The 24,708-nt window shown below is 41.2% G+C and overlaps 1 protein-coding gene across 1 annotated transcript; it reads left to right on the top strand.

Moving 5' to 3' along the window:
• Positions 1-3,424: 3,424 nt before the first annotated feature.
• LOC119157808 (myosin-1B) lies at positions 3,425-23,074 on the top strand. Its single transcript, XM_037409105.1, has 38 exons — positions 3,425-3,649; positions 3,753-3,896; positions 3,990-4,146; positions 4,494-4,521; positions 4,620-4,737; positions 4,817-4,909; positions 5,023-5,086; positions 5,169-5,267; positions 5,372-5,475; positions 5,557-5,695; positions 7,540-7,658; positions 7,759-7,908; positions 8,554-8,724; positions 9,396-9,705; positions 10,329-10,402; positions 10,692-10,779; positions 10,866-10,983; positions 11,787-11,910; positions 11,987-12,123; positions 12,845-13,100; positions 14,665-14,907; positions 15,012-15,188; positions 15,272-15,417; positions 15,506-15,596; positions 15,685-16,074; positions 16,711-16,837; positions 17,714-17,832; positions 18,108-18,304; positions 18,713-18,896; positions 18,983-19,148; positions 19,321-19,445; positions 19,650-19,958; positions 20,060-20,263; positions 21,138-21,263; positions 21,359-21,529; positions 21,616-21,720; positions 22,001-22,096; positions 22,783-23,074. Exons 1-38 carry the CDS (start codon positions 3,446-3,448, stop codon positions 22,933-22,935), a joined length of 5,826 nt encoding a protein of 1,941 aa, XP_037265002.1. The 5' UTR covers positions 3,425-3,445; the 3' UTR covers positions 22,936-23,074.
• Positions 23,075-24,708: the final 1,634 nt, after the last annotated feature.

The following is a 24,708-nucleotide window of genomic DNA, read 5'->3' as shown; positions in this document are numbered from 1 at the left end:
TATCACTACCTTCAGACTCATCCTTTCCCCCTTCTCTTGCTTTGGCTTTGGTCCATTTTACTACGTGGTCTTTCATATCATCCCTTGATTCTCAATCCTGTGACTTCTGTTCCTATTCAGGTGCTTCCTCCTGCATTGGGATTTCCTTCCTCTAACAGTGACCCTACATCTCAGTAGGAGCCCTCGTGCTTTTCCACACTGCAGACTCAGAGCATTTGCAGCATGCAGGAACCTGTGCCTTCACCTCTCCATCCCTATGTGTTTCCTGTTATAATACACTGACTCTTACTCTTCACTTTCTCTGCTGGAGTCAGCATCCAGTGGGTTACAGCACCAATGTAGCCCATTTCATCTCCTTTAGCACACTCTCCTGCTTTCCCCCCCTTCTCAGTCTCTCTTGCCAAATTATTTATAGGAGATTGATTCACAGACCTGTTATTTCTAATTATATCCATTCACTTCTAATATGAATGGCAATTCTGCTAGCAGTTTAGATTGCCAAAAATGTTTTGACCTAAGAAAGAGGAGGTGGTGGCTACATATGCAGATCAGACCCTATAAAAGCACCCTGGGATCAGTGTGTCTTGTCCTTCCTCAGAAATCTCTAAGGTAAGAGTGTCAGAGGCTTTGGACTGGGGAGGTGGGGGATGAAGGGAAACTGACCCTGCATTCCACAAGCACCAGTGCATTCCTGCAGACACTCACATTCATTCAATGGGGGACTGCTAGTGTCAGCTGGGATTTTCAGCCTGCTTTCAAGGCATCCATGTTTTCTGTCTGTAAATTTTCTCTGGAATTCTGTGCAGCAGTAAGAAAGAAGTTGCTAATTCTGTTTTACAATACTGACCAGCTTCCAGTCTGCAAGCCATTCATCTTGTCTTACAAAAGGTAAGATCTAGATTTATTCACTTTCTAGGGAGAGAGAGAGAGATACTCTCAGTTAGAGCTTCTATGCAGGTGTGCTGGCAGTCCCTCTGTTCCTTATATTTATGTCCATTGTATATATACAGCGTGAGAACTGGGCTGGATTGCTGGTGGCTTTGTCACAAGATTCTCAAAGACAGTGGTCCTAAAAGTACTGATCACTGCTACATTGCTGACATTCTCCCCAGGATTCTTCTATAGAGAGCAGTTTCCTACATTAACAGACATTAGGTCCCAAGCTTAGGAGAAGCTGTCCTAAGAAGAAAAACCTTATCAGAAAGTAGTTTGCAATTACTTGACTGTAAATTAAATATATTCTTGAAGCAAACAATTACCTTTTTGGGTGGTTTGTTTTTTTTTGTATTTATCTCAAACATCAAGGGTCACTGGCACTAGCTGTGAAGCAACAGAGAAAGATACATGTGTTTAATATTAATAATTTCTTTTTTCACATGGAAGCTTGGGGAATAGGGTTCGAATATTGTGTATCAAAATGTCAAAGTGCTAAAACAAAGCATTTCAGTCTGAGACCCTTATAAGCTTGTTTATGTCTATGAAAATATTGTATAATTGTGATATAATTATATAAGCAAATACTAATAAACAGAGGGAAATGAAGAAAGAGTGACGCCTACTTGGATAACTAGAAAAATGAGATGGAACAGCAACTAAATTCAAAGTTTCAAATATTTGCACCCAGGAGAATTAACTGTTCATATTGGTCTTTTATATTAATTTACATTAATATATTGTCACTGGAATATAACCCTCACAATTATAAATCTCAACAAGCTATCATGTGTAAAGAATATAACAAGCGTACTTTGACTAAGTGGAGGACAGTTACCATATTATTGATTTCAGGAAAAGTCATATAGAACAGTCAAAAGAAAATAGTAATCAAATACTTTAAAAGGCAACCTACCAAGGCATTTTATATATATTATATGCTAACAGAACGTATACTAACCTACTATATATACGATGCATTGTAATAATACCATAAAGAAACACTACAATAATATCATACAATATCTATACAAAAATACATGGTATATGCACAATATATATATAATATACACTAATGTACTATAATATATACTAACATAGTGTATACTAATGTATTTAATATGCTAATATTATTCCTGTTAGGAATCTTGTAAGAAAATCCGAGATATTATAGGCAATGATAAAACTGTTAGTGAAAAATTAGGTCCATTTTACAACCTTATGTAATTATTTTGTGAAATGGTATAATTTCATTAATAACACTTCAATGAAGTGGTAGCTAGAATCATATAGTTAGGAAAAAAAACATCAGTCAGGAGACTGTACACATGCATTTGAATTGAAAACAGTAAGTTGTGTCATGAAGTCTGTCTACTGACTAAGAAGGAAAAGCAATTATTTTCACATGTAAGCAGTAGAATACTGAGTGGAACAAGTTTTATAATGTACAAAAATACTGTGATCATTAGTAAAATATTATTTCTGCTAGGCTGGCCACACTGCAATAATGAGGTTGCTAAACAGTAAGTGGTTCAGAAAAGAGTTTAAAAAAATATTCTAAGTTCAGAATATCTTTCCTGCAATCAAAGGGAAACTGTTTCTCAAGAAAAAATGAACCAATTATTTGATTTTCACCAGTCTGCCATATCTGGAAGTATTGACAGAGAAATGAGCTGCTTAATTTATACAGAAAAGCTGCTCAATATCCAATTTGTAGGTAGATGAACCTAGATAAAATGAGGCTTAAAAAAAAAAAAAAAAGGATTAATTCGGAACAGTGTTAATTTTGGAACAATATGTCTAAATTACAGCTTCAAAATTGCATGAAACTTTTCAGTCAACTCTTTGGCAATAATTAACAGGGTTACTGATTTCTTATTTTTTTTTAAATACTAGTGAACGAATGCAAGACTACTCAGTTTCTGTTACGAAAAAGATGAAAAGTTGAAGAGATCAGCTTTGTTAACACATGGATCAGTGGAATAACTGAAATAATTGACAACTTGGGCTATTTTATCCTAAGGGAATATCTTCAATGAGAAGTGCTAATAATATTAGCTCTCTGCATATCCAGTGTACCATACTTCTTTCAGTGTTTTACTGTAAAAAAAAATCTCATAGTCTGAAAGATAAATGAGAGGGCCTTCACAACTCCTAAATTGGGAGTATCTAGTGAGTGCAGTGTTTAGAACATTGGAAAGGATTTGTTCATCCTGTCAATTAAAAAAAAATAAAAACAAAACAAAAACCATAGAAAGGACTCCTCTGTAAACGCAGTTGTCCAGTAGGCCTAGAGATCTGACTACATAAAACCAAAACAGAGCACAGCAAGTTATAGAACAGAGCTCTGCATTAACCAAAAAATGAAACAGCCAGATCAATCAGCCAATAGACACAACAGAGCAACATCTAATCCACTATGCTCTATGAGTGTTTCTTCCATCATGCACTATTATCATGTATTTTCCATCCTCTCAGATTCCTGCTGCGTTATCCCTTGTGAACAGCAGCCATGTCATCAGACTCCGAGATGGCCATCTTTGGGGAGGCGGCTCCTTACCTCCGAAAATCGGAAAAGGAGAGAATCGAGGCCCAGAACAAGCCTTTCGATGCCAAGTCATCCGTCTTTGTGGTACATGCAAAGGAATCCTATGTGAAAAGCACAATACAGAGCAAAGAATCAGGGAAAGTCACTGTCAAGACTGAAGGTGGAGAAGTGAGTAAAAAAACTTTCAGGTCTTGAGAATACATTTCTGCTGTGGACTTTTATGATTTTTATTTATTTGATGGCAAATATGTATCTTTCTTTCCTCTGACAGACCCTGACCGTGAAGGAAGATCAAATCTTCTCCATGAACCCTCCCAAGTACGACAAGATCGAGGACATGGCCATGATGACCCACCTCCACGAGCCCGCTGTGCTGTACAACCTCAAAGAGCGTTACGCAGCCTGGATGATCTACGTAAGTACCAGCAGCAGCCTGCCTTTGGGCAGCCGGGAGGAACTGCTCTGCCAGGCCAAGTGGGAGCCAACGTGCTGTCTCCCTTCCTCGCAGACCTACTCGGGGCTCTTCTGCGTCACTGTCAACCCCTACAAGTGGCTGCCGGTGTACAACCCGGAGGTGGTGTTGGCCTACCGAGGCAAGAAGCGCCAGGAGGCCCCTCCACACATCTTCTCCATCTCGGACAACGCCTATCAGTTCATGCTGACTGGTGAGTGGCAACGTCTATCTCAGAGGGATTGTACCATGAAGTTCTCTGAAGGCATGCTCTGTCCCAGTAATAAAATGAGACTTTTTCAAAGCTTTCATGGTTCTCATGCATACATGCCAAAAGTGACTCTTTTACTATCTTCACCCCATTGTTTCTACTATTTTGAATTACAGACACCCTTGCACTCACTGAGGGGTTCTAGAGGGTTTTTTGGCTGGTTGGTTGGTGTTTTAAGTTAAGCTGACAGCATAGAGTTGAGAACATTAAACTTACCTGACTGCGTTTCATTCAGCTCAGTATTGTTCATTGAGTTTTAAGCACTGTTCTCCACTTTGTCCCTTTCACAGATCGCGAGAACCAGTCGATCCTGATCACGTACGTACACCCCCTGCTCGGGTCCCTGTGGGGCTGCCCGGTGCCAGGGGACCTCCTGCCTGACCACACACTCTCTGTGTCTCTCTTTGGGTTGACAGCGGAGAATCCGGTGCTGGGAAGACTGTGAACACGAAGCGTGTCATCCAGTACTTTGCAACAATTGCAGCGAGCGGGGATAAGAAGAAGGAAGAGCAGCAGCAGGCAGGCAAAATGCAGGTGAGGTTCTAGGGATGGGAACCTGAAACTATCCAATTTATTTATGAGGTGTATCATGACAATAAGGTTTCTGTGTTAGGGGACACTTGAGGATCAAATCATCAGCGCCAACCCACTGCTGGAGGCCTTTGGAAACGCCAAGACTGTGAGGAACGACAACTCCTCACGCTTTGTAAGTTGTTGCCTGGCACAAAACAACTTCTTCCTTATCAGCGCACTGACTCAGATATTCTCGCAGTCAGGACTGGAAAAATGGATCTCAAGTGAGTTTTCTGCTTCTTTCAGGGCAAATTCATCAGAATCCATTTTGGCGCCACGGGGAAGCTGGCTTCAGCTGACATTGAAACATGTAAGTGACCCTTCTGGCCTGATCCCTCTCCTCCCAGCCTTCCTCAGTTCTTGCGCTCACTCTGTCCTACCGTCCTCGCCAGACCTGCTGGAGAAGTCCAGAGTCACTTTCCAGCTCAAGGCAGAAAGAAGCTACCACATATTCTATCAGATCATGTCCAACAAGAAGCCAGAGCTAATTGGTAGGAAAGATCACTAACTTCTCCAAGCAAGCATCACGCAGCAACACTCCATTCCTTTACGTGCCAATTCCATTTGATCGCTATGTGTTCGATCTTCTTTTCAGAGATGTTGCTCATCACCACCAACCCATATGACTATCAGTATGTGAGTCAAGGTGAGATCACGGTTCCCAGCATTAATGACCAGGAAGAGCTGATGGCCACAGATGTAAGTAACACACAGAAGTGTCCTTAGGCGCACTCTGACCTTTAACAGGCAAGGTACTTACTCTAATGATTCTTCTACCAGAGTGCCATTGACATCCTGGGCTTCACCGCTGATGAGAAGACAGCCATCTACAAGCTGACAGGGGCTGTCATGCACTACGGGAACCTGAAGTTCAAGCAGAAGCAGCGTGAGGAGCAGGCAGAGCCGGACGGCACAGAAGGTACCAGCACAATACACACCACAGCACAGATTATACCAGAGCACTCACTGATACAGGCAGTAATTCAGAGTCAGCATCACAGAATCGCAGCCACAGAACGGTCAGGGCTGGAAGGGACCTCTAGAGATCACCGAGTCCAACCCTCCTGCTAAAGCAGCTTCTCCTAGAGCAGAGCCTGTCCATTTCCCCAGGTGCTGGTATTGTACAGTAGAAACATGACCGAAGCAGAGGACTTTGCTGGAAGAGCACAACTCAGTGGAAGATGCAGATTATTCTGAAGCATGCAAACTATGAGGGCCAGTGATTCCGAGAGCACACTGCTGCTATTGGCGGAGGCAGCCAGAAGCAACACAAGCTTTGCTGCTGTGCTGAATGGCAGCTTCCCAGACCCAGCACAGACCTAGGAGCCACCCTGCTCACTGCCTGAAGTTTATGTACCCAGGTCTCATTTACCATCAGCTGTAGTCCCCTCCTAATGGAATTGTTTCCAGGTGGTAGGAAGCCAGAATCCTGAAGCTGCTCTGCTTCAAAGCCCATATTCTGGAGACAGCTCACAATGCCTCAGCTGAGAGCATCGTGCTGCTGCATTTTACATGGCGGGGTTTAAAGAAGCATCTGCTAATATGGCACCTATGGCTTATATGTTCTACATTTTTTGTAGTCTCAGCATGTCTTCTGGCCTTCTTTTTTGTAAATAGGCATCTGAGATGTCTATCACATTTGCTTTGCCTAGCATCATTCAAAGGTGCATTCCTTAGAAATTCATGGGAGTATTTCTATGAAACCAGAGTTATTTGCATATGTCATAAGTATGTACTCTTAAGGTTTTGGGTGGTTTTATCTTGAGTTGTTTTTTAGTGCATGTAGTTTGTGGGGGTTTTAGGAAAGTTAAGACAAGTGAAAATGACTGCAAGGAATACAATGGCATGGAATCTGACAATGATGAATAGCAATGATAGATTAGGCTACAAATAATACTTGTAATCATTGCATGAATATAACAAAAGAGTTATAGAAGAATATAATATAATGACTGCTTAATTATTAAAAACAACTCTATAAAAATGAAATAAAACTTAAGATCCAATTTTCTTTATGTTTCATACTTTACTCTTTCTAGCAATAAATGTACATTAAATACATAGCTGTAAATAAAATGTATAATAGAAGCCGCTCAAAATTAGCATCTGTATAGTTCCTCTATACAGATGAGGTTTGGCCTTCTGACTTTGAAGGACTCTGTATATAATACTGGTGCTTGCTATCATCTTTGCTATGAGACAGGCAGCAAATTGGAAAGTGATGACAAGAGTATATCCAGTGCTCTACTGCTTGTTTTTAATGATCTAGATTCATAGAAACTGAGAGCTGGGAAAGACATATGTGTGCGATATTTATCCTTAGGGAGAATATGGTTCCATTACGAAATTTGTACGAAATACTTTTTCATACTTTTGGCATAATTCTTCACTACCTCTCTATCTCTAATAACAGTAGAGTTTCACCGAGTATAATTTTGAGTGCAGTGTATTTCAATATCAACACATTTCCTTTTCTGTTTATTCTGAAATTGTGACTTATTTGACCTGGCATTTTCATGGCCCTTGGTCCTTTTGTCTGTCTAGTCACTTGTTTCAAAATTTGCATGTTCATTGTAAAGGCATTTGGAAGAATCTTTCCATTTACAAATCATCTAAATTAAATGAGGGAAAAAATCAGTAAATCAAGAAAAATCACAATATATTTAAAGTATATGTGACTTTTGCAGAAATTACTCTGAACTACTACAAGTAGTATCTACTGGAGAGCCAATATTCAAAGCTGCTGTATGCTTGTTTCCTTAGTTGCTGACAAGGCTGCCTACCTGATGGGTCTCAACTCAGCAGATTTGCTCAAAGCCCTCTGCTACCCCCGTGTCAAGGTTGGGAATGAGTATGTGACCAAGGGTCAAACCGTGCAGCAGGTAAGAGAGAAGTGATGACAGAAAAAAAGATGACATGAATTTAAAACTTTGAACTTCCTCTTTTGCCCTGGATGGCAACTTTTATTTTACTTTTCTTTAGGTATACAACTCAGTGGGGGCCTTGGCAAAATCTGTCTTTGAGAAGATGTTCCTATGGATGGTTGTTCGCATCAACCAACAGCTGGATACCAAGCAACCCAGACAGTACTTCATTGGTGTCCTGGACATCGCTGGCTTTGAGATCTTTGATGTAAGAGGAGAGGCTTCACACAATTTTCCTGGAAGGGGCATTAAGAAACTGGAATAATTTGACGTTTGTTGTTTGGGGGTTTTTTAAGCATGGCTTGTTTTTATTTATTGGATAATTCTGACATTCCTGTAGGAATGGCATTCTTCTGGTTCTCATAGTACGTATTATGCCACAAGGGCTGCAGATTTTTATAGATGTCTGCTGTTGCATGCAGAAGTGAAAATTGCATTGAAAACTGATATGAAAATGTTAAAGAACTGATAGGTAATAGCAGAAACAGATTTTGAGGAAGTTAAAATATGGCATCTTGAAGGAAGATCTTGTTAATGCTGAAACCAGATTCCTTCCAGATGCTTAAAGTAGACTGGCAGTGCAGACAAATTCAAGCAGATGAAAAGCTGGACTTAGACTAAGCTCTGCAACACTTTTCAGAGCTCATAAATGTGTTGAGACTGTGCCAGGGCCTGAAATGATAGATATATTACAGGATGGAATATTCTGGTCACCTGTCCAGTCCCATGACCAGAAATTGAGGACCCCAGTCATGGAGACCTTACCTTAAAGGGTTAAAATAAAACCTGTTGGAAGATGGAAAGTGTTCCTGGAACTGAACTTCACAAGTAAGTAAATCTCTGCATTCTGCAGTTCAACAGCCTGGAGCAGCTGTGCATCAACTTCACCAATGAGAAGCTGCAACAGTTCTTCAACCACCACATGTTTGTGCTGGAGCAGGAGGAGTACAAGAAGGAGGGAATTGAATGGGAGTTCATTGACTTTGGGATGGACCTGGCTGCCTGCATTGAGCTCATTGAGAAGGTTCTTAAGGCCTACATAAATAATTTTCCAGATGTAAAACATAAAAGGAATCTGCTATGGTCAAATTAAACTGCTCTAACATGTGGCACTCACACTTAATGTAGCACTTAACAGGATTTTTTTCTGGGCGTCAGGCATCTCAGATATATTTTCATTTGTCTGTTACTTGTTGCCTGTGGGATTCTGTTACATAAGACTTAGAATTACCATGGGGAAAAAATTTCAGTCCTAGTCATCACTGTTCTGGAGTTCATACTCAAATGCATGTATTTTAATACATGGGGAGTGATTAAACACACTGAGAAACTTCTATTTTAATATATTTAAAGAAATTTTCTATCTTGGTTCCAAGAAAAAGCATTTAGGAAGTATAAACTTCCTTACATATGAATCCTACTAATTTCATTCATTTGGCTTTCCATCTTCAACTAACATGCACATAGTGAATTTCTACATGCTAGGTCTTTATTACATCGCAACCCTGAAACTTATGGGTGATCCTGTTTTCATATAGCTGATGACACTAACAAAACACCCTTTCTGGAAAAACATAAAATTACACATTCAGAGGAAGGGGGTTTGTAAGATTGTTATGTTCCATTCCTCTCTCTTTGATAATTCTCTCTGCTTCTTGTTTCCACACTTTCTTCACGTGTTGCTATTTCTCCCAGCCCATGGGCATCTTCTCCATCCTGGAAGAGGAGTGCATGTTCCCCAAGGCAACTGACACCTCTTTCAAGAACAAGCTCTACGACCAGCACCTGGGCAAGTCCAACAACTTCCAGAAGCCCAAGCCTGCCAAAGGCAAGGCTGAGGCCCACTTCTCCCTGGTGCACTATGCTGGCACGGTGGACTATAACATCACTGGCTGGCTGGAGAAGAACAAGGACCCCCTGAATGAAACTGTTGTGGGGCTGTACCAGAAATCGTCCCTGAAGACGCTGGCCTTACTCTTTGCCTCTGTTGGTGGAGGAGAAGCAGGTGATTTCTTTGAAATCATTTCTACTATAATTTACAGAAATAGAATCTTGTAATAATATTTCACAATAATATTTACATTTCAAAAATTGAAAACCCAAAACCTCACCTACTTTCTGGAACTCAGTCACTCAGACTTATAAAGGATATTACATTTCCCTAGATACCTTAATAGATTTGTAGGTTTTAAGGCAAGACAGCTGTATTACAACACTAACCCAGGTTAGCTGACATACCAAATTTCTGTAATATGAGGCATTCCCAAATGCTGCAGGGAATACAATCAATGTATTAACATGCTACTAAATTTATACGTACAGGGAGACTGCATTTAGTGTACTCACTAGCCATTTCTTAAATTTCTTAAATATCTTACTATGCAAAAAGTTACGTTTTATTTCCTGTTTGCCTTTTCTTAATGTCAGCTTGAAGTCATTAGACTTCCATTCTGCTATCATCTGAAAAAATCATCTGCCTTTGTAGCTTTAAATACTGTATGCATTTGCAGATTTTGAACATATTATTACATTTTCTACTTTTTTAAGACAAACACACAAAGCTCTTCAGATTCTAATCACATGCCTTTGTTGTTCATTTCTTTTTTTAAAAAAAATATTATTGTTTAGAGAGTGGTGGCGGTGGCAAGAAGGGCGCCAAGAAGAAGGGTTCTTCTTTCCAGACTGTCTCTGCTCTTTTCCGGGTACTGTAGAACAATCATTAAACAATTTACCACATTGTGAAAAAAATAAAGAAAATTCAGTTCAGAAAAGTATTAGATTGATCTAATATACAAGATCTTTAATTTCAGAAAGGATAGTCACACGATTCTTAATAAAGAAGGATTCTCATTGAATCCTTGGAATCGTTCTTTCAGAACTGCCCGAAAATTATGACAAAAGAGATACTGACCATGGTTTTATTGCAGTGGTTTTACTCTACCTAACATTGTGATTGTGTAAGTGATCCAGGTCTTTGCTCTTGCTCTTAAGGAAAATTTAAACAAGCTGATGAGCAATCTGCGAAGCACACATCCCCATTTTGTGCGATGCCTTATTCCTAATGAAACAAAAACACCTGGTAAGTTGTTAAAATTCAAAGATGTGATAAATCTTTTCTTCTCTGTGCAGTATAATGAAGTACAAATTCATTATGTCATTTATTAGGTGCCATGGAGCATGAGCTGGTGCTGCATCAGCTGCGGTGTAACGGTGTGCTGGAAGGGATCAGAATTTGCAGGAAAGGGTTCCCCAGCAGAATAATCTATGCAGACTTCAAACAGAGGTCAGATTCTATGCCATCCACCCACCACCATATCCACCAATGCTGAATAATTTGCATTTCCTGTTTTAATTACTGTGTGACTTATGGAAGGGGTTCACTGTACCTGCCTTTAGGCATACAAAAGTCAATTGTCCGAGTCAGTCATCCAGTTTCTTTCTTTAGCTAACTAGAAAAACAGGCATTTTCAAACGGCAAGTATTTATTCCTATCCTTGATTCATATTCTGGTATGGGTTACTGCATTTTTTTATTAACTATCCAGAAATGAAGTTGCCTACCTTAGACTTAGTTAACTTCTGGGTATCACAGTAAGATGACTTGCAGCCATCAGCATGGAAATGTGAATAAAGAAACTACAAGATATTCTAACTTGTTGGAAAAGAAAATAAAATAAAAAGATCTTGTTTCTTGTTCTGTATCAGCTTGAAAATATTCACATAATATGTGCTGCCACTATTTTTGATGAAGAATTTATTTTCCTCTCCACATATTTTGTTATTGCACATAAAGTTCTCGTTTGGAGATAAGGCATTAGATAATAGGGAATGTGAAATACGCCAGCAGTTAGTCATGGATATCAGTACCCATACTGTGTCAAGAATTTCTGGACTAAGTGTAAGGTTTTTCCTAAAAACATTTACCCACGAAAATTTGATTTCTAAACAATAGAACATAGTTCAGACATTCAATTCTCTTCCACTCTTGATCTCCCCTTCAGAGAGTCTTAACAATGACATCAGTTGGTACAGGTTTGATTGGGCTTTCAGGAATCTGACCCTCTTCATATTCTGCTTCGTTCCACAGATACAAGGTGCTTAATGCCAGCGCTATCCCAGAGGGACAGTTCATTGACAGCAAGAAGGCCTCTGAGAAACTCCTTGGATCTATCGATGTGGATCACACCCAGTACAAATTTGGTCACACCAAGGTACAAATGCTGCTTGACTGATGTACTGTGCTTGCAATACCCAACAGTTATGTACTCCAGCATTCTCTTTGTCAAGGTCTTCTTCAAAGCTGGGCTGCTGGGACTCCTGGAGGAGATGAGAGATGAGAAGCTGGCACAGCTCATCACCCGCACACAAGCCATGTGCAGGGGTTACCTGATGAGAGTGGAGTTCAAGAAAATGATGGAAAGGAGGTAGATGCTTACACTTATTTGGCTTGCTGGGCCACTCCTCATGAGATAACAAGGACATGAACAAAACTGAAAATACGCTGCTTCTCACCAAATCTCATTTCTTTCTCATTAACTTGGTCTACTATATGTGGGTGTATTTCAGAGTATACCCTGCCAGTAGATGAAGCAGTATAAAGCCCTGATACACGAAAAATTTATCGCTTTTAACTTATAACACTCTTTGTACTAATTTTTTGCTGAATTCAGTAAGTGGCTACATTACATGTATGCCCAGAAACCAGGTATCTAGTCTAAGCTAATTACTTTATGTCACCTTTATAATCAAAAGTGAGAAACATGTACTTCTAGCATAAGAGAACTATCTTCTTCCCTTGGATAATTGTCATGAAACGGACCAAGTCAACTTCTGTAGGTGTTCCTTTTCTTTGCTTAAGAAAGTGAGTCAAACATCTGGACTTCAAAACAGTCCAAACAGGCTGACAATCTACATCACAGTAGGTAGTTTTTCTCAGAGATGTGTATTTTGTAATACATCAAATAATATATTTTAAAATGTTCATAAATATATAATTAATAATATAGAAATATTTTATGTACACACATATGTAGAACTATAAGATACTATATGTATAAATTCATGTTATACATATTGATATGTACAAATAAATATGTATGACAAATTTTAAAATATGTAACATAATATATTCTTATTACTTTTCAGGGAGTCCATCTTCTGCATCCAGTACAACGTTCGTGCATTCATGAACGTGAAGCACTGGCCCTGGATGAAGCTGTACTTCAAGATCAAGCCCTTGCTGAAGAGTGCAGAGTCTGAGAAGGAGATGGCCAACATGAAGGAAGAGTTTGAGAAAACCAAGGAAGAGCTTGCAAAGTCTGAGGCAAAGAGGAAGGAGCTGGAGGAGAAAATGGTGAAACTGGTGCAGGAGAAGAATGACCTGCAGCTCCAGGTGCAGGCGGTGAGTATTGCTAATGTTTTTGGCTTGTAATGTCCTGTGTAAAATGATCCTAAATGTGTCAGTAACAGACAAGTTATCCCCAAAACGTATTTATTTTAAAAACATACACATATTTTGTAAAATAGGAACCAAAACCACACAGCGAAGCTAGCAGAAAACTACAAATATTAATTATGATGTGAATTATTTGCAGCTGATTCCTTGCACTTTAAAATCAGAAGCAAAGTCATCAATTTCCAGTTAGTAAATAGTACAATTTACAGTATGGCATTTTAAATCATACATGGAAACTGACAGTAGCAATTATCACATCTTCATAAACACTATACATACTATATAATTTTCATGTCTTATCATCTGATCAATGAAGGTAGTCTGGAGGTACTATTAACACCTTTTATATGGAGAATCACAATGGATTCATGTGGAGTAGGAGGGGTTGAGAGTGTCAGTCATTTCTCTAGTATTTATGGTCCTTGGCTCCTCCGGAAAAACACTGATGGAAGTAGAGTCCTTCCCTTTTTCTCTAGAAATAAAAAGATAGCAACAAAAATCCCCTTAAAACTGTTTTTATCAGCATGGATTAGGAGTCATCTGACCCCATTCTGATGGGTCAGATGAGCTAGTAGCCTCAGGTTTTCTTCATTTTCAGCAATGAGAAATTCATCCTTTTAGAGTGTGATATAGTTAATCCAAGATTGTAAGGTTTTGTTGCTGTTGAATGGACTGCATATTCATATCATGGCAGATACCTATATCTGCATTAGACAAACCCACTGTAGCTATCTTGCTGAGCTACAAAAAGTCCTCTGCCTGGATAGTGTCATTGCTCTTCACTAGAGCAAAGAGAAAAAGAATAAGCAGTATGTAGAAAATAAAGATTATTTCTTAGTAACATCCATTTTAGAATGCATGTGAATTCAGGTAATTGGTACTGTCCTTGTAAACGCCAGTCTCCCAAACTGTTGTTCTAGACCACAAAGGCCTTGAAACATGTTTAATTCAACTCCTGCCTTTGAAACAGTGATCTTAACAAAAAATTTTGCCAAAACTAAAAATTAAATTCATACTCAGGAAATCTTTTTGGAAGAGTTGTAACACAATTTTCTCAGCTGAATGCTGCAGTTTTTAGCATTCAGGTTTTAAATACTAAAAATCTATGTTAAAAAGGTATGCTAACGAATCTGCCTACATGGTACTCTTCAGTAGAACTCTATGCCAGTTTCCAGTGCAGTCAAATGCAACAACAGTAAAATGATGAAAAGCTAAAGGGAGATACTGCCATGTCTGATTCCAGGCTCTACCTTCAAATTAATATTGGATTTGCATGAGTAGTTCAGGAGTTTTAAAAAAATGCTCAGAAGCTATATTTATAGCGTGATAAAATATTACTTTATTTTCTGGGCTGCAAGCAGTCCAAAAAAACCAGATATTCTTAAAATAATGAGTTTTAACTACAAAGAACATTGTAAGCTACTTTGAAAATAATAATTTCTTTTTGAATATCAGTGACAAAAAACAATTCTTTGAAAATCACTTTATCTAAATGAGCCATTTTGTGTAGGAAGCTGATGGTTTGGCTGATGCTGAGGAAAGGTGTGACCAGCTCATCAAAACGAAAATCCAGCTGGAAGCCAAAATTAAAGAGCTGACAGAGAGAGCAGAAGATGAAGAAGAAATGAATGCTGAGCTGACAGCCAAGAAGAGAAAACTGGAGGATGAATGTTCAGAGCTCAAGAAAGATATTGATGACCTGGAGTTAACGTTGGCCAAGGTTGAGAAGGAAAAACATGCCACTGAAAACAAGGTATGAGGCAGAACCTGTCACCCCTACTCCAGAAAAGAGCATGTGCTGTTACAGGACTTCTGCATCTACTTCCTTTATTTACACTTGCTCTCTTCTTCTCAAAGGTGAAAAACCTCACAGAGGAGATGGCAGCCCTGGACGAGACCATTGCCAAGCTGACTAAAGAGAAGAAAGCCCTCCAAGAGGCCCATCAGCAGACACTGGATGACCTGCAGGCAGAGGAGGACAAAGTCAATACGCTGACCAAAGCTAAGACCAAGCTGGAGCAGCAAGTGGACGATGTAAGCACGGTTGTCCAGAAGAACAGGGCGGGTATAGATTATAGAACTGGCTGGTAGAGCACTGATGGTTATCTTCTATTCAGCTGGAAGGGTCCCTGGAGCAAGAGAAGAAACTGCGCATGGACCTTGAGAGAGCTAAGAGGAAACTCGAAGGAGACCTGAAGCTGGCCCATGACAGCATCATGGACTTGGAGAACGACAAGCAGCAGCTGGATGAGAAACTGAAGAAGTAAGTGTGGCTGTGGGGCACCAGACTGTGGGGCTGGTGCGCTTGGCGGGTTTTGCTCAGACGCTAACACAGTTTGCTTTGCCCAAAGGAAAGACTTTGAAATCAGCCAGATCCAGAGCAAAATTGAGGACGAGCAAGCTCTGGGCATGCAGTTACAGAAGAAGATCAAGGAGCTGCAGGCAAGTGTCTGGCCCTTCCCCTCTCTCAGCCAGTCTCAGGTCGGGAAGGAGGAGGGCATGGGTGCGAAGGGTGCCTAATGTTCCCCAGGCTCGTATTGAGGAGCTGGAGGAGGAAATTGAGGCAGAGCGAACCTCTCGGGCAAAAGCCGAGAAGCATCGGGCTGACCTGTCGAGGGAGCTAGAGGAGATCAGCGAGCGCCTGGAAGAAGCCGGAGGGGCTACCGCCGCTCAGATTGAGATGAACAAGAAGCGTGAGGCAGAATTTCAGAAGATGCGTCGTGACCTGGAGGAGGCCACGCTGCAGCACGAAGCCACGGCTGCGGCCCTGCGCAAGAAGCACGCGGACAGCACCGCTGAGCTTGGGGAGCAGATCGACAACCTGCAGCGAGTGAAGCAGAAGCTGGAGAAGGAGAAGAGTGAGCTCAAGATGGAGATTGACGACTTGGCCAGTAACATGGAGTCTGTCTCCAAAGCCAAGGTACATAAATATTTCCTTGTAGTAATCCAAACATAATGAAGTATTTATATTTGAACATAGAAATTGAAGTTAGTCATACTTTAATATAAATAGCTGCATTTTACAACTTGAATTTGAATTTATATATTTCAGTACTGGTATAATATTATATTGTGTCCTTTGGGTGAGAGCTAAAACCTTTAGTTGAAGCATGTAGGCTAAGGAACTATGGGGTCATATTGCTTGGTTCAGAAAATTATGATAATGAAAAGAAAGGCACAGACCTTATCAGTTTTTTAGTTTCTTCTAAAATAGAAATTACTCCTACCCTTCCCTTTCCTTTTATCCCTATTTTCTTTCCCAGCCTTAAATACTGCAATGACATAATCACTAAGAGCCAAACAGAATTTTAAAATAATTTGTCATGTTACATCCCATCCTTTATATCTATTGAAGAAATGGACTGTACATTAAAAAATTATATAAATGCTGGGATTTAGGAAGCAAATTCCATAGAAGTCTCTATTATTTAACCAAGACATTTAACTTTAATTCTAAATCAGTAGCTTCTTTTTTAGCCTTTTGTAAGACTTTACATTCTCAGTAATTACGTGTTGAACCTTCAATCATCTTCCATTCTGTTCTTCATGCAAATAGGCAAATCTGGAGAAGATGTGTCGTTCGCTAGAAGATCAACTCAGTGAGATTAAGAACAAGGAGGAAGAACAACAGCGCACAATTAATGACATTAGTGCACAGAGAGCTCGGCTACAAACAGAATCTGGTAAGATTTATTTTTTTTTAAGACAACATTGTGTATGAGCTGGGGCTTTAAAAAAAAAAAAAAATCCACCAGGTTCCCTAGGTCTTTTTGACCCTGGGTTGAACAATAGCCAGAAATATGCTCTTTTAACAAAGGTGGGCAACTGAATCTGGAGCTGCATTAGGAGTAATGCAGGTTAACAGAGGGTGATCCCCTTGCTCAGCACACGTGAAGCCACGCCTGGAGTGCTGTGTCCAGTACTATGTTCCTCAGTCCAGAGAGATACAGACATCCTGGAGCAGGACCAATAATGTGTTTAAGGGACCGGAACAACCAGTCACTGGAACAAACTCCCCCAGGGTGTGGTAGAGCTCAATCACCGGAGGCTTTCAAGACACAGCTGAACAGGGTGCTAGACAATCTCATCTACTCTGCCCTTCCCATGAAAGGTTGGATCAGATGACCTTTCAATGTCCTTTCCAACATGGACTATTCTATGATTCTGTGGCTGGAGTTTCAAAGAATAATTCATCTATTTCATAACCTAGAGTGCTGATTCCCAGGAGACATTCAGGACAGGACAATGATATTACTTGAGCACATACACCATATAGGACTCATTCTGTTAACTCGAGGTTTGAAGGGACCACTGCACTTAGTTCAAACATACACCATGCCCACTTTCTAATAGCTGACTAGTCTTCCTGTATCTCATTTCTTGTCTATAATATAAATATTTCAGCACGCTCAGAGATATGGATAGGTATCAGTGATTAGGATCCCATACAAGAAATAATACTTTTTAACTAAAATTATTTTCACATGCATTTAATTACCAAGGTTAATACTTTTAAATAAGTCATTAAAAGGTTCTTTTACTCATCTGAACTCTCCCAGGTGAATATTCACGACAGGTGGAGGAGAAAGATGCTCTAATTTCACAGCTGTCAAGAGGCAAGCAAGCTTTCACCCAACAGATTGAGGAACTCAAGAGGCACCTAGAGGAAGAGATAAAGGTGAGAAGGCTTCGTCATAAACATATGAAATCACAGAATCAACAAGATGAGAGAGAGAAAAAAACACTTAGGTAACTCAGTGCAGGTCTTATGTTAGCTTTGCTCCCCCAGCCTTGCAGCCTATGCACTATTTTTTTGCAGATTCCCAGGTCTTACTCTCTCACTCAGTAGCTTGCACTCCCTCCCACCAGAATAACCCAGTGTCTATCAACACTGCAGTCAGCCTTCCCAGGATATTTCTATTCATTCTTGCACAACGCTCTTTTTTCTCCCAGGCCAAGAACGCGCTGGCCCACGCCTTGCAGTCTGCTCGCCACGACTGTGACCTGCTGCGGGAGCAATACGAGGAGGAGCAGGAAGCCAAGGGGGAGCTGCAGCGCGCCCTGTCCAAGGCCAACAGCGAAGTGGCCCAGTGGAGAACCAAATACGAGACGGACGCTATTCAGCGCACGGAGGAGCTGGAGGAGGCCAAGTACGTGGGAAGCGGGATGTCAAACGGCTGGAGAAGACTGAGGCTGTCAAGGGAAAGTGGAGTCTCTGGGAGTGGGTTACGACAGGGGTGGGACAAAGGCAGGGATCTGTTGTCTTTGTGGTAGAGGGGTCAGAGGGAGAGACAGGAAAGCGTGCTGTGGAAAAAGTGCAAACTGGAAGGACAAACGTAGCCCTTAGGGCTAGAAATGCGGAACCAGGCTGAATACTCCTTAGGTGCTAGGACACAGAGTGACAGAACCTGTAGGCAGCATGCAGTCTTGGAACAGAAAAAACACTGTGAAAGGCACTGGGCTCAGAGCCCCCAGAAGCGGCCAGCTGCCCTCTCACCGAAGTACAAAATGGGCTGCCCTCTGGTCTCTGACCTGGAGCTGTACTTATCTCCCCCCAGGAAGAAGCTGGCCCAGCGCCTGCAGGAAGCAGAGGAACACGTTGAAGCTGTGAATGCCAAATGTGCCTCCCTGGAGAAGACAAAGCAGAGGCTGCAGAATGAAGTGGAGGACCTGATGATTGATGTGGAGCGATCAAATGCTGCCTGCGCAGCTCTGGATAAGAAGCAGAAGAACTTTGACAAGGTCTTGTGGGCTCCAGCCCTGGGGTTCCTGGGCAGAGCGTCCCCTCCCGATTGCCACATCCACGCTCACGTGCCGTTTCCCTTCAGATCCTGGCAGAATGGAAGCAGAAGTATGAGGAAACGCAGGCTGAGCTGGAGGCCTCCCAGAAGGAGGCTCGCTCCCTCAGCACGGAGCTCTTTAAGATGAAGAATGCCTACGAGGAGTCCCTGGACCACCTGGAAACGCTGAAGCGTGAGAACAAGAACTTGCAGCGTAAGTCCCTGGCCCTCCGCTCCTGGCTGGGCTTTCCCACTGTCCACCACTACCCACCGCTCCACAGGGGTCTGTGCCTGCGTGTCTGCAAAGATGCCCGTCACCTTGGTGCGGCAGGACCCTTCCCGTTCTGCTCCGTGCCTGACCGTGCCGTTGGCCTTTGCTCCCACAGAGGAGATCGCTGACCTCACAGAGCAGATTGCAGAGGGCAGCAAGGCCATTCATGAGCTGGAGAAAGCCAAGAAGCAGATTGAGCAGGAGAAATCTGAACTCCAGGCCTCGCTGGAGGAAGCTGAGGTACACAGCATTACTTATGGCTCTCTTACATGTCTTGGATCTCTGTCTCGTTGTAAACACTGCGGAGTCATTGCCAGGCACAGGAGGAAAAGAGCGTTTGTATAAAAGCGTGGCAATAATATCTAAACGTGGCATTCCTTTATACTCAGGGCTTCAGGTTCAACATTTGTCTTATGAAAAGTATTCCTGTTCACTCTTTCTTAGGCATCCCTTGAACATGAAGAGGGGAAGATCCTGCGCCTCCAGCTTGAGCTCAACCAGGTGAAGTCTGAGATTGACAGGAAGATAGCCGAGAAAGATGAGGAGATTGACCAGATGAAGAGGAACCACCTCAGAATTGTGGAGTCCATGCAGAGCACCCTGGACGCTGAGATCAGGAGCAGGAATGAGGCCCTGCGGCTGAAGAAGAAGATGGAGGGAGACCTGAATGAAATAGAGATTCAGCTGAGCCATGCCAACCGCGTGGCTGCAGAGGCACAAAAGAACCTGAGAAACACACAGGCGGTGCTCAAGGTCCATTCAACAGAAGTTGCCAACAAAGAAATTTATTAGGTGGTATTTTTGGTACCAAACAACTCTGAATCTGCTTATAATTTCTTTTCATGGCTCTACAGGATACCCAGCTGCACTTAGACGATGCTCTGAGGACACAGGAGGACCTGAAGGAGCAGGTGGCCATGGTGGAGCGCCGAGCAAACCTGCTGCAGGCTGAAATTGAGGAGCTACGGGCGGCACTAGAACAAACAGAGAGGTGTAGAAAGGTGGCTGAGCAGGAACTGATGGATGCAAGTGAGCGTGTGCAGCTCCTCCATACCCAGGTGAGATCATTTCGTGAGAAATGTACTCTTGGTAAGTAGGAGAACATCTATATGCTTTATTCCAGTCATAATTGGAAGCTTAACTTTGAAGATGAGATTTACCTTTTCCGTAAATCATCATCATAATAATAAGCGATGTTTGCTGAAAAAGTGTGTATTCTGACTGTGTTCCCAGGTTACATTCAATGAAACCCATGCTTCTACCTTCTTTGTATGCTAACATAATCTCCAGAGGAACATTTAGTCACACACATCAGATTTTATTCACATATGCCAAATGATCTGCCAACTGAGCAATCAAGGACTGAAACTCTGAGACTACAGGCATCCATTCCTTGCTCAGTTGAAATGCAGCATTAGGGAATCCTCATATTCTTTCAAAAATGTGCTTGCTTGTCTAGCAAGAAAGTGGGGATGAACTCCTGGTCTGGTGCAACCTATGTTAAGCAGACTTTGACATGAGCTACATGTCATTACAGGAATCCAGCAGTCAAGTACCGAAAGCTATGGAAAGTGTCTGGTTTCAAATGCTGAAAAGTTTCTAGAATGAATCCGTCCAATCTACATTACAAATATTGCTCTTTTCACTTCTTGAGAGTAGATTATTCTTCCCTAATTCTGTTGAAGAGAAGGCATTTCACTGAGTCCCTCACTCTATTTTTACTACTTTTCTCTGCTAGTCTTGGTAGGTGGCATGGCACAGATTATATTTCTAAGTACTCTTTTCAAAATACTGAAATTAATTATTGGAGAAAACCAAAAAGCATTGTTCCCCAGCTATAAGAAATTTTACAGAAAAAAAATGTGGTATCATTTTTTCATATAATTATGTCTGAAATGATTCAAAATCCTGCAATGTTCTGGATTTGAACAGAACACCAGCTTGATCAACACCAAGAAGAAGCTGGAGACAGACATTACCCAAATCCAGAGTGAAATGGAGGATACGATCCAGGAAGCCCGCAATGCTGAAGAGAAGGCCAAGAAGGCCATCACAGATGTGAGTTGGGGGCTCCCTTCAGTGCCGATGGTGGGAGTAATTTCCCTCAGATGGTCTCCAGCCCCACAATGGCTTTGACCCTTTGCTCTCATCAGGCAGCCATGATGGCAGAAGAGCTGAAGAAGGAGCAGGACACCAGCGCCCACCTGGAGAGGATGAAGAAGAACCTGGACCAGACGGTGAAGGACCTGCAGCACCGTCTGGATGAGGCCGAGCAGCTGGCTCTGAAGGGAGGCAAGAAGCAAATCCAGAAGCTGGAGGCCAGAGTGCGTGGGGCTTTTCTTTGTGCATGAGTGAGCACGCCACGTTAGCAGCCAGCAGGGAAGCTCCAAAGATGGGCTTCTCGTTGCAGGTGCGGGAGCTGGAAGGGGAGGTTGATGCTGAGCAGAAGCGCAGCGCTGAAGCCGTGAAGGGCATGCGCAAGTACGAGAGGAGGGTGAAGGAGCTGACCTACCAGGTAAGGAGGGGGCCTCCTTGGCCTCACACACCCTTCTTGCATGAAGCCAAGATGTAGGCCTTAGGGTTTTCATTCTGTCCTGAGTCACACAGTTAAAAAGCAGAAGACTGAGAATATCAGAAGAAATTATCTTTCTGGTTATGTTAGGAAGATCCAGCTTATCAGCTCTGTCTCTACTGGACAGCAATGGTCTATAAGGAATGTTTCTCACTGTTTCATGTAGAGGGCATTTAAAAAATAGGGGAAAAGAAGTGCTTCTCTTTTTTGTCCTTCTCTTTAGTCTGAAGAAGACAGGAAGAACGTTCTCAGGCTGCAGGATCTGGTGGACAAGCTGCAGATGAAAGTGAAATCCTACAAGCGACAAGCTGAGGAGGCTGTAAGTATTGCTGTTTGCAGTTCAGTCTCCATACAGGTGGAGGTGGAATTCTGTGAGTGTGTTTTTCCCCAGGTAGCTTTGTTTGAACACTTAACTTTTCAGCCTGTTTTTTCACTGTGCACTCAGAAATGAACAGCTTTTCTGTCTGAACAGCTCAGGGGTCTAAAGGGGTATAGAATACATTTTCTGTGAACATTACTGTGCCACTGGGTAGAGCAGAGAAGTTCTGCTCTACAGAAAAGAGTAGAAGCTCAGGTCAACATTGTGGGAGTAAGTCTCTGCTTCCTTTCACTTTTTTTTATTTCATATTTCTGCTTAGCAAAGGGAAAAAAATTACCTTCAAAAATTGTAATACATAATTCTATAGAACTAAATAAATAGAAAATCATGTCATGAAAATAACTATAATTATGTATAAATTATTTAAAAATTCAAAAGTTCATTAGCACTTCATACCCAGAGAGAGATTCCTGGTATGTCTTATTAACCATGTAAACATTTAGCATTTAAGCTATTTCTTTGGATTCCCCCTAGAAGTATTTGGGAGAATTACATACTACCACACAGTCTTTTTTTATTATTTTTATTATGTAAAAGCAAAATACCACAGCATGTCCAGTGCAGTGTTACAGTAGGATCATTATTAAACATTTTCAAACCTGTTTTTTATCTCTCCCTATCCCCAGGAGGAGCTGTCCAATGTCAATCTCTCCAAATTCCGCAAGATCCAGCACGAGCTGGAGGAAGCCGAGGAGCGGGCTGACATTGCAGAGTCGCAGGTCAACAAGCTCCGAGCGAAGAGCCGTGAAATTAGCAAGAAGGCAGAAAGTGAAGAGTAAATGCCTCCGGTAGTTCGAAGTGAAAGAGAATTGCACAAAATGTGAAATTCTATCACTCTGATTTTGTAATCACAGCTTAGTCCTCTATGAATCTCTAGATAATGAATACCTAGACAATAAAAATTGTAGAGATTTTCCAATGGAAATAATGAGAAGTTCACTTTTGTATTTTAATCAGTATCCTGAATTCTTTTAAGTTGTACATTTTTCATTATTTATTTAAATTCATTCAATTTAAAATCTTGCTTCAAGTATTCTCAAAGTGTTTCAGCCGCTGTTAAAAAGTGGTCTAATCAGACATCCTGCTTCGTTCTCACCATGGAATTTCATCTAAGATTTCCTCAAATGAGAAAATAATTATTTCTTTGCAATAGGATCTAATTATTCCTTTTAATTTCTGCTTTACAGAATAGAATAGATTTTAAGTCAAAGGTTCTGTCCAAAGAATAAGAATTTATTGCATCTTCTAGTAATCTAGTCTAATCATTGATTATTCTATTAAATCACGTGTCTTATTTGCAAGATCTTTTTTCCACTTTAAACCTCTGCAGTCCTTCAAGCCACTTCCAAACAGAGAACATTTAAACTTAAAATAAGATCTACTTTTAACTTTTGTTCATGAAAGTGATGTGCAAACCAACATTCCAAGGGCAGCATAACCATCTACCCCACACAGTCGTTCACTGTCTATATTCTGTTCCCAAAAGTCCCCTGAGTCTTCTAAACTGATCAGGCAGCTACTTAGCTCCTATGTTGTCTCTGGGGTAATCCAGATAACTTTGCCAAGGATGGCCTCACTCAGAGTGAGAGGTTTCATTCTTTGTAGATATTGGCATACATCAGAGAATCCATGGTCTCCTTTGAAAACAAGGAGAAAAAGGTGTTGTTTGGAGAAGCCAAATCAACCATTCCTGTTGAAGATGAACTGCTATGCCTTCCAGAATGAAAAAATAATTATCTACAATGAAAAATGTCAAAACAGTCTCTATAGGATAATAGAGAAAATACTCATCTGGGAGAAGGATGACTGCATTTGATAGACCCATCAGCACTACTGAATGGCTGGCAATTGGTTTGTGTTACATGGGCCTGTCCAACTCCTTTTTTGATTGGTATGATGAACCTAATTTCTGGTCAGAGTTCCCAAGCACCAAGGAAATTCAATTATCTTCATTTTGAGTTGGGCCATACCCTAAAACTTTCTTCCTCATTTCTCTCATTATCTGAGGTCTCATATCAACTTCTTCCTTTCATAACCCAATGTTAACTGGACAGTGAGACTGTGGTGCTATCATCTGCTGTGTTTTGAAGAAGTCCAGAGTGTAAAGCTATGATAACCAACACAGTGTAGTTGCTTTCCTTGCAGTAGACTCCTGTTTGTAGTTTCTTCATTTGGCTTCTTCTGAGAGGATTGATCCAGCCCGCAATGCATCGGCATTTTGGCATTGAGACACCAGTGTCACAGACCAGTCTTACAGCCATTGTACTTCTCAGTGAACACAGGTTTGACTAAACAATACTGCAGGTCTCAGAACTGATCATCATTCTACATGGTTTGCCAGTCATTCACAACCCTTCCATTTCCTCTAAAAAAAAAAAAAAATAAAGTTATTGAGCTTCCTAACCATAGAGTGGGTAGAAAAAGACAGAATTATAACTGGTTCAGTCTACTACAGTTGCTCCTGATTATGTATTAGGTTATATAACCTTTAGTTGTTTTCCACTGGTCTGATTATTAATTTAAGACCCATAAAATACAGTGGTCAGTGACTG

Source organism: Falco rusticolus, chromosome 1 (assembly GCF_015220075.1).
Source record: "Falco rusticolus isolate bFalRus1 chromosome 1, bFalRus1.pri, whole genome shotgun sequence".
In the NCBI taxonomy this organism is placed as follows: Eukaryota; Metazoa; Chordata; class Aves; order Falconiformes; family Falconidae; genus Falco; species Falco rusticolus.
The sequence above is the reverse complement of the archived record's forward strand: the minus strand, read 5'-3'. Positions and strand labels throughout refer to the sequence as shown.

Excerpts from the sequence above, each read along its gene's own strand:
- LOC119157808 (XM_037409105.1), top strand. The coding sequence starts at position 3,446 with ATGTCATCAGACTCCGAGATGGCCATCTTTGGGGAGGCGGCTCCTTAC. Across the intron at positions 5,268-5,371 it reads CAAGAAGCCAGAGCTAATTG|AGATGTTGCTCATCACCACC; the intron begins GTAGGAAAGATC and ends TCTTCTTTTCAG. Across the intron at positions 19,959-20,059 it reads ACACACAGGCGGTGCTCAAG|GATACCCAGCTGCACTTAGA; the intron begins GTCCATTCAACA and ends ATGGCTCTACAG.